General features: G+C 45.5%; 1 protein-coding gene across 1 annotated transcript; it reads left to right on the plus strand.

The window, feature by feature from the left end:
* The first annotated feature begins 5,290 nt into the window (after positions 1 to 5,290).
* Positions 5,291 to 6,241, plus strand: LOC129656351 (olfactory receptor 12-like). Its single transcript, XM_055587046.1, has one exon. It carries the CDS (start codon positions 5,291 to 5,293, stop codon positions 6,239 to 6,241), a length of 951 nt encoding a protein of 316 aa, XP_055443021.1.
* The last annotated feature ends 5,505 nt before the right edge of the window (positions 6,242 to 11,746 follow it).

Consider the following 11,746-nt stretch of genomic DNA (forward strand, 5'->3'; position numbering starts at 1 on the left):
GGTTTTCCATAAATGGCATAGATTTGATATGCCCATAAATATGACCAAGGATTGGACAAACAGAGGCTCCTACACTGCTGGATGTGTCACATTGCTACAAAAGTTTTGTAAGAAAATTGGCCAGATGAGTAGAGAAAGGAGGAATTTTATATGCTGCAGTTGCTCACCAAGAACACTGAACAGCCAGAATGATTTACAGCAAGAACAATTCATCCTCCTGTCCTTGTGGAAGTTATGAATGTAGACAGTCCAGACACACAGAGACTAGGGAAGAAACTAAAACAGAAGAGATGGATCGGCATGGGTAACCTTTCTGCTGACGCTTAGTCAATACTGTGTCACTATGCTATGCTATGCTAAGTCGCTTCAGTCGTGTCCGACTCTGTGCGACCCCATAGACAGCAGCCACCAGGCTCCCCCGTCCCTGAGATTCTCCAGGCAAGAACACTGGAGTGGGTTGCCATTTCCTTCTCCAATGCATGAAAGTGAAAAGTGAAAGCGAAGGCGCTCAGTCGTGTCCGACTCTTAGCGACCCCATGGACTGCAGCCTACCAGGCTCCTCCATCCATGGGATTTTCCAGGCAAGAGTACTGGAGTGGGGTGCCATTGCCTTCTCCGACTGTGTCACTAGGACACCTTATAGACTGCTTCAATTTCACAGAACTTCATTAAAAGGGAAGGCCTCTAGCCTGAGTACTGAGTAATTGGTTGACAAAAATGAAGAAAGATGTAAGGAAGGGAACCTTCATAATGCAAGATTAATATGAAACTTAATGAGGTTGAGAAAAATGCATCTTTCTACTTAGGAATCCATTTCTTTTGTAGATATACACTTGGGGGAAATGTCCATTACATAATATACATTATTGAATAATTCAAAAAGGAAGCAATATAAACGTTTCTCTAAAGAAGATTTCAGAAGCAATTAGAGTATGTTATCATGTTTAAACAACAGAAATAAGTGAACTAGAATAAGGAAGAATTAAGAAAGGTGATCAAGATCTCTGAAGACTGCATTTTACATACAGCTGGAGAGATGGCCCGCCCCTGAGATAGGAGAGTAGAGGTGTATTGCTGGCCATGCCAGGTAAAAGCAAACTCCCTCCCTGCCCTCCTGGGTCAGTCACCAGGGCCATTGTAACTAATTAACCCCAAACTGGTGACTTATAGCAACAGGAATTTACTCTCTTGAGGTCCAGAGAAAGATGTCCAAAATCAATTTGTCAGCAGGGACTGCTGCCCTTGAAAGCTCTAGACAAGCATTCTTCCTTGCCTCTTCCTGGAGGCTCCTGGCATCCTTGGCATTCATTCCCCTGTTCCTGCATCATTCCAACCTCTGCCCAGTCTTTACATGCCTTTCGTCCATGTGTCTTGTGTCTCTGTATCAGTCTTTTTTCTTATAAGGACACCAATAATTGGATTTAGGGTGCGCCTAATCCAGCATGACCTCATCCTAACTCATTCATTTGGAAAGACCCTATATTAAAATAAGATCACCTTCTGAATGTCTGGGTTGACAGTTTTGAGGGAGACACTATTCACCTTTCTAAAGTGACGTTCAGTGTGCTTCAAGGGAATTTATATTCTGCAATTGCTGAGTACAGCGCTCATCTATGCCAAGTGGGTCCATTAAATTAATATTTCGAATCAGTCTAACAAATGACTACAATTTTCCCTTGTTTCATTATTATTGAGAGGTATGTTAACATATCAACTATAATTTGAATGTATGCATTTCACTTTAATTCTATCAGTTTTTATATTTTAAATCTCTATTAATTGTACACAAATTTAAAATTTCACATTATCCAGTTGGAAGCTCACATTATCCAGGATAAAACATTCTCATTATGAAATGTCACCACATGAACATTTAGTCCTGAAATCTACTTTTTCAAATAATTATTGAGCCTCCCAGTCTTATGTTTTTTTTTAAAAGACTGTTTACAATACAACTTTACCCAGCATATTTTCTGTGTTTTAATATTAAGCATTTATCACATTTGTATATTGGTTTTCCTTTTCCAGCCAGGATTACCATTTTTTAATTAGATATATTTAGTGCTTCCCAGGTGATACTAGTGGTAAAACCTCTCTTGCCAATGTAGCAGACATAAGAAACGTGAGTTTGATCCCTGGGTCGGGAACATCCCCCAGAGAGCAAAATGGCAACCCACTCCAGTATTCTTGCCTGGAGAATCCCATGGACAGAGGAGCCTGGTGGGCTACAGTCTATGGGGTTGCAAAGAGTTGGACACATCTGAAGCTACTGAGCACATTGAGTGTAAGGCTGCCTTGAAGAGCATGCAAATAGCCAAAACAGGACAATTTTAGCATGAAAAAGGATCATAAGGGTAAGAAGTGTCATAGAAAGGACTGTGCTGTTGCCCTGGGTACAGACTCCCCACCTGTCACTTTTCCTCACAACCACAGATGAGGATGGAGCAGAGGAGGAAAAAGGGCCGGGGGCCAGGAGGTCCTACCTGCTGCCCAGGGAGATCTTTCCAAGGACGTCCATAGAGTCTGTATAAGTTGTCTGCGTTTCTCTACTGTTTGCCCCACCCACACTCAGGGCTCCCTAATGGACTTCAGTCTTCCTGCCTCCCCTATACTGGACTGAGATGTATCAAAGGACGATTGGCCACAGGATTGCAGCTCGTGGGACCCAGGGGGTTGTGAGTCCCAGTGCACTCAGAAGCCTAGGTCTCACCTAATTGGCCATTTGAGGCCTCAAGTCCCAGACCTGCAAATAGAGAGCATCTTCCCAGCAGAGTGGCCCCAAAGTACAGGAACCTGACATGTTGCCCAGAGTCAGGTGACTGAGTCCATCCCCTTCTCTGCTTCTATCAAAACCCAGGAGTTCCTGCAGCCAGAGCCTGCTGCCCTCCTCTGTCACTTCCTCACTCTCACTTCCCTGCACAGCAAGCCAGAGGTGGACGATGGAGGGGGTTCTCAGTGCCACATCATTATCATCAGCACAGACCTGGTGAGGAGTCCTGTCCTCCCCGGGAGCACAGGGTCCTGGGTGAGCCATGCCCCTCCTGACATCACAGGAGCGGTGTGGTCATCACTCAGCAGGGTGTGGTCAGCATCACTGACAGGTGAGTCCTGGGAGCCTGGATCCTGGACAACATGGTCCCCCACTCCCCACTGCCCTGGGCAGGGTCAGTTAGGGCAATGCATATGAGCTTAACAAAGGTAGAAATAATCAGGGAATGTTGTATAAATGTAGGTTTTAATTCCGTGCCTGAGACTCTGAATTTCAGAATAGCTCACAGTCCTGTTTCTGCAGGACCTCAGACCACACCTGAGTTACTAGGTTCACAATGAAAGGACCCAGGATGCAGTCACTACAATTGAGTCTTGCAGACAACACTGATTCTTCTGCTTCATCTGGGAAAGTATTTCTCAGGATCAACTCAGAGGCAGGTTTACTGAAGCCACCACCACAGCCCTACTGGATCATTTCAACAAGCCAAAGGAATGTGAGTTTGTTTTTCAAAAATCAAACCACAACTTGGCTTTCAGGATGAAAATGTCAACCTCTCCTCGTATGCTTCCCCAGGCATCCTAGGGGTCACTGTTGTGATGACCCAAGTTTTCTGAGGTGAGTGAATTGTCCTGGGAAACAGAACAGAAACAGGAGACTGGGAAGCCCAGGGGACAAAGAAACAAGACAGCCTGCCTGAGAATGGTGGATGAGAGAGCTGGTCACTCTGGTCAAAGTGGCTGCATTGTGTGCATGAGCAGGGAGTGAGCAGAGACGGACAACAAAGGCATGGCCATCTCGGGTGTGCACAGAGGGGGTCCATGTACAGGCTGGGTGAGCAAGGTGTGTTGGGCAGACCCCAGCTTCACCCATAACACCCAGCTCAAAACCTGATTTGAGAGGAGCCATCCTGGGCATCCCTGGTCTGACTGTCCCCTCTGCTGTCATGTGAGGTTTGGAGTCAAATAGCCCAGGAAAGAAATGATAGTCAATCCACTCTTTCACTTGCACTTCTACTGGAAAGTCTTGCCTCTCATGGATCACCTTCTAAGAACTTCAGGCTGGGAGGGAACATGGGGGCCATTACTCCTCAACAGGCACCACTCACCACCACCTTCTGCCTGCACACCCACACTTCTGGGGAACTCTCTCCCTCCAAAGGCAGCTAGCTCCATGATGTTGAAGATCTTACCTCTAAGAAGCATGGAATCTCTTTGAAATCAGCCTTCACCCTCTCACGAACCGTCCGTCCCCACCCTCCATCCCCGAAAGGCACTGTGGCTCTGTGCCCGCCATTCTTCCCCACTTAACCGTTCCTCAACCATTCCTCTGGCCATCACACAGCAGGTCCCCATGTCCCATGTGAGTGTGGTGGTCAGCCCCATGCAGTGCAGACAAGGGAGGTCTGGGCTGTGACGGACAGGAAGCAGCACCCAGCAGGAGACACAGACATTGAGCAAATGTGACCGTGTTGGAGGCTCCCATGGCTCCAAGCAGTCACCTCACAGGGTGTTCCCAGGAGCCAGGGCAGGGAAGGACATGCCCATTTCCTGAAAGTGTCACACCCCCTGTCCTGCTGCTTCTCAGACCATGGAGATGGGCTGTCCCCTCTCCATTGGGACATTGGCAGGAAGCTCCCTGATGTCCTCAAGAATACACAGCGCTCTGCTGACACCATGACACCGTGGTCCTGGCTCCAGACAGTGAAGCTGAGATGGGGCTCAGGGGTTGCAGGAGAAACAGACAGAAAACACACACATTTGCCTCATGGGGGCTGGTTCCTGCTCTGTTCCCTGCCTGGAGATGGAATCATCACCAACTCAAGAGCAGGTAGGTATGGGGCCCTCAGTTCACATTTCTAAAATTAATGAATTAGTTACTGAGGCACAGATAATTTAAGATAAGATACATGAGCAAGTGTGGAAACGGCACCATTAGGAGGCATTTCCTTGGGGGTGGAAAGCTTTTCTCTGAGAGGAGGGACAAGGGGCTGCAATGCTGCTCACACTGCAAGGTCTCACTGAAGCACCCAGCCCCTGCCCCAATCAATAGCAGCTCAGACTTTACCACAGAGGGAATGAATCTGCATATTTGTGATTCATGAATTGGAGGAAATCTTTGCATTTCAGGTTGGTCTGAGTGCATCAGAAATGGGCAGCTGTGGTCTCTTAGTCAGTGGGCAGTGAGGCACTGAAGGCTCTCTGGTCTGCAAGAGATATGACCTTGTGACCTTGACCTGCTCCCTCTTGCTGCCCTGGCCTGCTCTCTGCTGTCTACTCTGGGTATCATCAGCTCAGGGCCATGTCACCCCACAGAAATGGAAACCTCTCAGTGATGCCTCTGCAGGAGTTTGTGCTGGATGGATTTGAGGGTGGTCTGCAGACCCAGGCCCTGCTCTTTGCTCTATTCCTGGCCCTGTATGTGGTGGCCATCCTGGGGAACCTCACCATGATGGTGGTCATCACCCTGGATGCCCGTCTGCACTCCCCGATGTACTTCTTCCTCAAGAACCTCTCACTTGTGGACCTGTGTTACTCGTCTGTCATTGCACCTAAGGCCTTGGCCAACTTCCTATCCTCCTCCAAGGTCATTACCTTTGAGGGATGTGCCGCCCAGTTCTTCTTCTTCTCCCTGCTGGTCACCACTGAGGGATTCCTCCTGGCCGTGATGGCCTATGACCGCTTTGTGGCCATATGCAGCCCCCTGCACTATCCCATCTCCATGTGCCCCTCGGTCTGTGCTCGCCTGATGCTGGGCTGCTACTCTGGGGGCTGCCTCAACTCCATTCTGCAGACCAGCTTCACATTCAGCCTCCCGTTCTGCAGCTCCAACCACATCGACCACTTCTTCTGTGATGTGCCACCTCTGCTCAAGCTGGCCTGTGCTGACACTACCATCAACGAGCTGCTCTTGTTTGGCATTTGTGGCCTCATCATCATGGGCACCATACTTGTGATTGTCGTCTCCTACAGCTACATCACAGTCACCATCCTGAGGATGCGCTCAGGAGGAGGGAGACACAAGCTCTTATCCACCTGTGGCTCCCACATGACAGCCGTGTCCCTCCTTTATGGGACTGTCTTTGTCATGTATGCCCAGCCGGGAGCTGTGGAGTCCATGGAGCAGGGCAAGGTGGTCTCTGTCTTCTACACCCTGGTCATCCCGATGCTCAACCCCCTCATCTACAGTCTGAGAAACAAGGATGTGAAGCATGCCCTGTGGAGACTGGGGCAGAAAGACACAGTCACATGAAGGAGGGTGACCAGAGGGGGCAATGTGTCCTGAGGAGAGGACAAGAGGGCTTTGGGGAGGCACTGCATTTGGTTTGACAAATTCATTCCTCATGACCCAATTCATTCTTTCATTAAACATCTTATTCAACCTTTCAGGGAAGCACATCATGAAACATGTACACAAGTGTGAGATGCAAAGATGGATAAAGTATCTTTGCCACCAAAAGACTAATGGTCCACAGATAAGACCCTAAACTTGAAGTTTGGTAACACACAGTGGGCAGAGTCATGAACAAGGAGTCTTTGAAGCAGGATATGGGCCCCAATTCAAAATCTACCAGTGAAGGTACATGACTAAGAAATTGTGAGATCTCTCTCTCTACTTTAAGGCTGAATCTTTGTAAATCTACATTCAGCAATCTCCCTGGACTTCCTAGCAGGGGCCTTGGGACCCTCAGCCTTGGCCCTTCCTTAGAGATGGTATGGGGTCACCCAGAACCAACCAGAGGAGTTAGGAAGACCAAGCTTCCCTCAATCCTGAGCGGGGCTGTTCCTCCCCTCCCCCTTCTGTTCACTGATGCCGCCACCTAACAGGGCAGCAGGGAGCACCTGTGCTCCTGCTTCAGACACTCCTAGTGCTCCCTGCCCTGGGTTTCTCCCCTCAGACAGTAGCTGGGGTCCCCAGGGATCCAACATGGATGCCTGACACCCAAAGTTCCACTGACCCTTTGAGAGAGTTAACTTAGGCAGGTTGATAAGGAGTCCAAGCCTAAATAACACCCTTCAAGGAGGAGGTAAACATTCCTTCTTTTTCACATTCTTTTGCCTTAGACAAGTAGGTCTTGTAGGCAGCAGTATCTCTTGTTCAAAGGCATGCCTTTTTTTTTTTTTTTTTTTTTTTTTTGAGCTTTGGGTGTATGTTAAGGAAGACAGTCCAGGTAAAATCTTCCATAGCCTTGAGCTCTGGGTTAACCTGTTCCTTCTGGCTAATCTCATACTGATGTCATCCCAGGATGTATGTTCCGGGAAAGGGTCTGGACAAAATTCCCACAGCCTTGAGGTATATTTTATCTGTTCCCAGCAGCTAGTTGAGAAGTATACAAGGCCCTGCTTAAACTAGTGAGGTGGGTACTCTCCTGCCCCCTTCTGATGTCTATACCCCCTTGTGATGTCTTCTATATGACAGAAGATTTTTCTGTCACTTTAACTTTAAGTAAAATTTACACAGAACTCTGAGTGGCTGAGACTGGCTTTGGTCCTGGAGTTAAATCTTTTCCTTCAGAGACCACGAATCCAGCAGCACCGTTCACCGCTAAGATATTGGGTTTACCATCTACCTAACCGGTGACAGTGTCCTGACTACTTGTGACCCTAACAAATGGTGTCTTGTCACACAGACATCTCCGAATAAGGGTGGAGGTCCTGGTGCTGCTGCAGAGAGCAGGGGGTGGAGAGAGAAGATGCACTTTCTTGATGGTGAGCACAGCTCCCTGGCCCTCTGTCTCACACTCCCTGGGGGAACTGGGTCCTTGGTCTTCACCTGCCTGTTCAGAGAGCCATCCTTGTGCTTCATGGACCCAGCACACAGCCTGGACTGAGAGTCAGTGGCCTCCTTGTCGTATCTCCCCTTGGTAGAGTCATCACTCCCATGGTCACTACCAGGAGGTTGTCCTCTCTTCCCTGTATCCTCAGTGGGGACGCGCCCTGTCTCTCTGATCACAGCTCTCCATCTCCCTGCTCTCCTGCTCAGGAGGGCTGGGGAGGGACTGTAACACCCAGGCCATCAGATTGCTGCTCACTACCACTCAAATGGAACATCCTTCAAGGTCTCTGCTCAATTCTTATTCCCACTGTCTCATATCCAGCTTCATAATTACTTTCACCTTTGCCAGTTCTTCTCCAAAATATCTTTTCTTTCCAAGTTGCATCACTCTGTCTCCCACTGTCCCTTGTCTCCTCTATTTCTCTCTTCATCTCACTGCTCCTCATTTTCCCTCCTTCCCCGCTTCCTCCCTTCACTGTTTTCTCTTTCCCTCTTCTTCCTCTTCCTCACTGTATTTTTTCATTCCATAAGTTTCCTTCTACTACCTTAATCAAAATTTCTAAAGGAAAATGGAAAATGTAGTATTTTTCTATGCAAGGGTAGATTTGCCACCATCTATTATAGTAAAATTTAATGGTACGGATATTAAGGAATCAATGAATCTTAGTAAAAGATCATTAATTCTGAATTTGACTAAATCAGGAACGCTGGTTCAATATTAGATATAGTAGAAATTCTCCAACAGTCTTGAAGAAAATGATTTTTAAACTCTGCACTTTTACTTTACCTCTATGTAAACCGACATGTCAGACTGTAGTAAAGATCACTGTACAATGTTAGAAGTGGTTTATTTGTCTTTTTTTTTTTTTTATCATGTTATAACTTTGCAAGCTGCTGGTACACAGTAGGTTCTCAACTCACACCTATTGACTGATTATAATTTGAGTTCAGTGTTAATTTGTCATTGAACTCCAAAATATACACGATCCAGCTCTAGTTTGTTTATTGTGTTTAGGTGAACAATAAATACAGTACATTGGAAGACTATATTGTAGTTTTGATGTTGATTTTATAATAAGCTTCAGAAGTGTCTACTTTTTAATGTAAAATATAACTTTTGCTGTAACTAATTTTCCTTGTACAGTTCAGTAGTGTTTAGCATACTCACCTTGTGTGAATCAGATCTCCAGACTGTTTTCATCTTAAAAGCCTGGAACTCCATACCCCTAGTCAATAACTCCCTGTTTCCCCCTTATCTCCACCACTGGAAGCCCTCATTCTGCTTTCTGTCTCTACCAATGTGACTTTCTCAGCTGCCCCAAATAAGTAAAACATACAGCATTTGTCTTTTTGCATCTGATTGTTTCACTTAGCCCAGTGTCCTCAAGGTGTGCCCATGTTGCAAATGACAGGATTTCTATCCTTTTTAAGCCTGACTAATATTCCATCACATGCGTATATGATGGACTTTTGTTTATTTCTTCATCCATCAAGGGGCACTTGGGTTGCCTCCACCTTTTCGCTATGAGGAAGAATGTGCTGTGTAAATAGGCATGCACATATCTCAAAGAGACTGCTTTTTTAGTATATTATCAGATGTTTGATTGTATCATATGGTATTATTTTTTTTTAATTTTGAGGAGAACTGTATAGGACATTTCATCATGGCTGCACCTGATGTGAAGAACTGACTCATTGGAAAAGACGCTGATGCTAGGAAAGATTGAAGGCAGGAGGAGAAGGGGATGACAGAGGATGAGATGGTTGGATGGCATCACTGACTTGATGGACATGAGTTTGAGCAAGCCCCCAGAGTTTGTAATGGGCAGGGAAGCTGGGCGTGCTGCAGTCCATGGGGTCACAAAGATTCATACATGACTGAGTGACTGAACTGAACTGTATCATTTCATATTCCCACCAACAGTCCATTCTTTGCAACCCATGGACAATGCCTGCCAGGATCCTCTGTCCGTGGAATTCTCCAGGCAAGAATACTGGAGTGGGTTACCATTTCCTCTTCCAGGGCATCTTCCCAGGGATCAAACCCAAGTCTCTTACATCTCCTGCATTAATAGGTGTGTTCTTTACCACGAATGCCACCTGTGAAGCCCATATAGCACTTTTCATCATGGCTGTACCATTTCATATCCCCACCAGCAGTGTGAAACAATTTCAGTTTCTTTACATCCTAGTCAACATTTGTTTTTTCTCACAGTATCCCTCATCATGATTGTGAAGTGTTATGTTTTTCTTCTTTTCATTTTCCTAATGATTAGTGATTTTGAGCATTTTCTTATATGTTTGCTTGCAATTTATAAGTCATCTTTAGAGAAATCGTCAAGTAGTATGAACACGTTCAATTTGGTTATCGGTCTGTTTAATTGTAGAAATTATTTATATATTCTGAATATTATCTTGTTAGTAGAGATAAGATTTTTCAACATTTTTAGGCTTCCCAGGTGGCTTTGTGGTCAAAGAATCTGCTTACCAATGCAGGTGACATGAGTTTGATCCCGATCCAGGAAGATCCCACATGCTGTGGAGCAACAAAGCCTGCACACTGCAACTACTGAGCCTGTGCTCTAGGCCTGTGGAGCTGCAGCTACTGACGCCTGAGTGCCCCAGAGCCCGTGCTCTGCAAAAGAGAAGCCAGGGTAGTGAATGGGTGCCACAGCAATGAGAGTGTGCAAAATGAGCAGCTGCACACCAGAGTGAAGAGTAGCTCCCACCATCTGCGACTAGAGAAAAGCCAGAACAGCAACGAAGACCCAGCACAGCCAGCAAATATAAGTAAGATCATTTTCTAAAGGATTTCAGTGTTTTCTTCCACGTTGTATGTTGCTTTCTCACAATGTCGTATATGTGCTTTAATGCTTTGATGTTTAATTTAAGTTGTAGGAACTCTATGTATATATTCTGGATACTACCATATATCAGACATACGATTTGCAAACATTTTCCACCATTACACAGGTTGTCTTTTCACACTGTTAAGACTTTAATGCACAGATTTTCAACTTTGATGGAGTCCCATGTGTCTATTTTTACTTTTCTTTGGTTTGTTTCTATTAATTAATTTATTTTTAAATTGAAGAATAATTGCTTTACAGAATTTTGTTTTCTGTCAAACCTCAAAATGAGTCAGCCATAGGTATACTATATCCCCTCCCTTTTGAAACTCTCTCCCATGTCCCTCCCCATCCCACCCCTCTAGGTTGATACAGAGCCCCTGTTTGAGTTTCCTGTGCCATACAGCAAATTCCCATTGGCTATATATTTCACATATGGTAATGTAAGTTTCCATGTTACTCTTTCCATACATCTCACCCTCTCCTCCCCTCTCTCCATGTACATAAGTCTATTCTCTATGACTGTTTCTCCATTGTTGCCCTGCAAATAAATTTTTCAGCACCATTTTCCTAGAGTCTGTATATATGTGTTATATTACGATATTTACCTTTCTCTTTCTGACTTACTTCACTCTGTATAATAGGCTCTAGGTTCATCCACCTCATTAGAACTGACTTAAATGCATTCCTTTTTATGGCTGAGTAATATCCCATTGTGTATATGTACCACAACTTCTTTATCCATTCATCTGTGGATGGATATCCAGGTTGCTTCCATGTTCTAACTACTGTAACTAGTTTTGGTTTCCTCAGGGTATATGCCTAGGTGGGGTTGCTGGGTCATATGGTGGTTTTATTCCTAGTTTTTAAAGGAATCTCCATACCGTATTCCATAGTGGCTGTATCAATTTACAGTCCCACTAACAGTGCAAGAGCATTCCCTTTTCTACACACCCTCTCCAGCATTTATTGCTTGTAGACTTTTTGATGATGGCCATTCTGACTGGTGTGAGGTGATTGATATCTCATTGTAGTTTTGATTTGGTTTTCTCTAATAATGAGCGACGTTGAGCATCTTCTCATGTGCTTGTTAGCCATCTGTATGTCTTCTTTGGAAAAATGTCTCTTTAGC

The sequence above is a fragment of the Bubalus kerabau genome, chromosome 6 (assembly GCF_029407905.1).
Source record: "Bubalus kerabau isolate K-KA32 ecotype Philippines breed swamp buffalo chromosome 6, PCC_UOA_SB_1v2, whole genome shotgun sequence".
NCBI classification, from domain to species: Eukaryota; Metazoa; Chordata; class Mammalia; order Artiodactyla; family Bovidae; genus Bubalus; species Bubalus kerabau.

Bases quoted from the DNA above. Each gene is read 5' to 3' on its own strand.
- LOC129656351 (XM_055587046.1), top strand. From the start codon at position 5,291: ATGTCACCCCACAGAAATGGAAACCTCTCAGTGATGCCTCTGCAGGAG.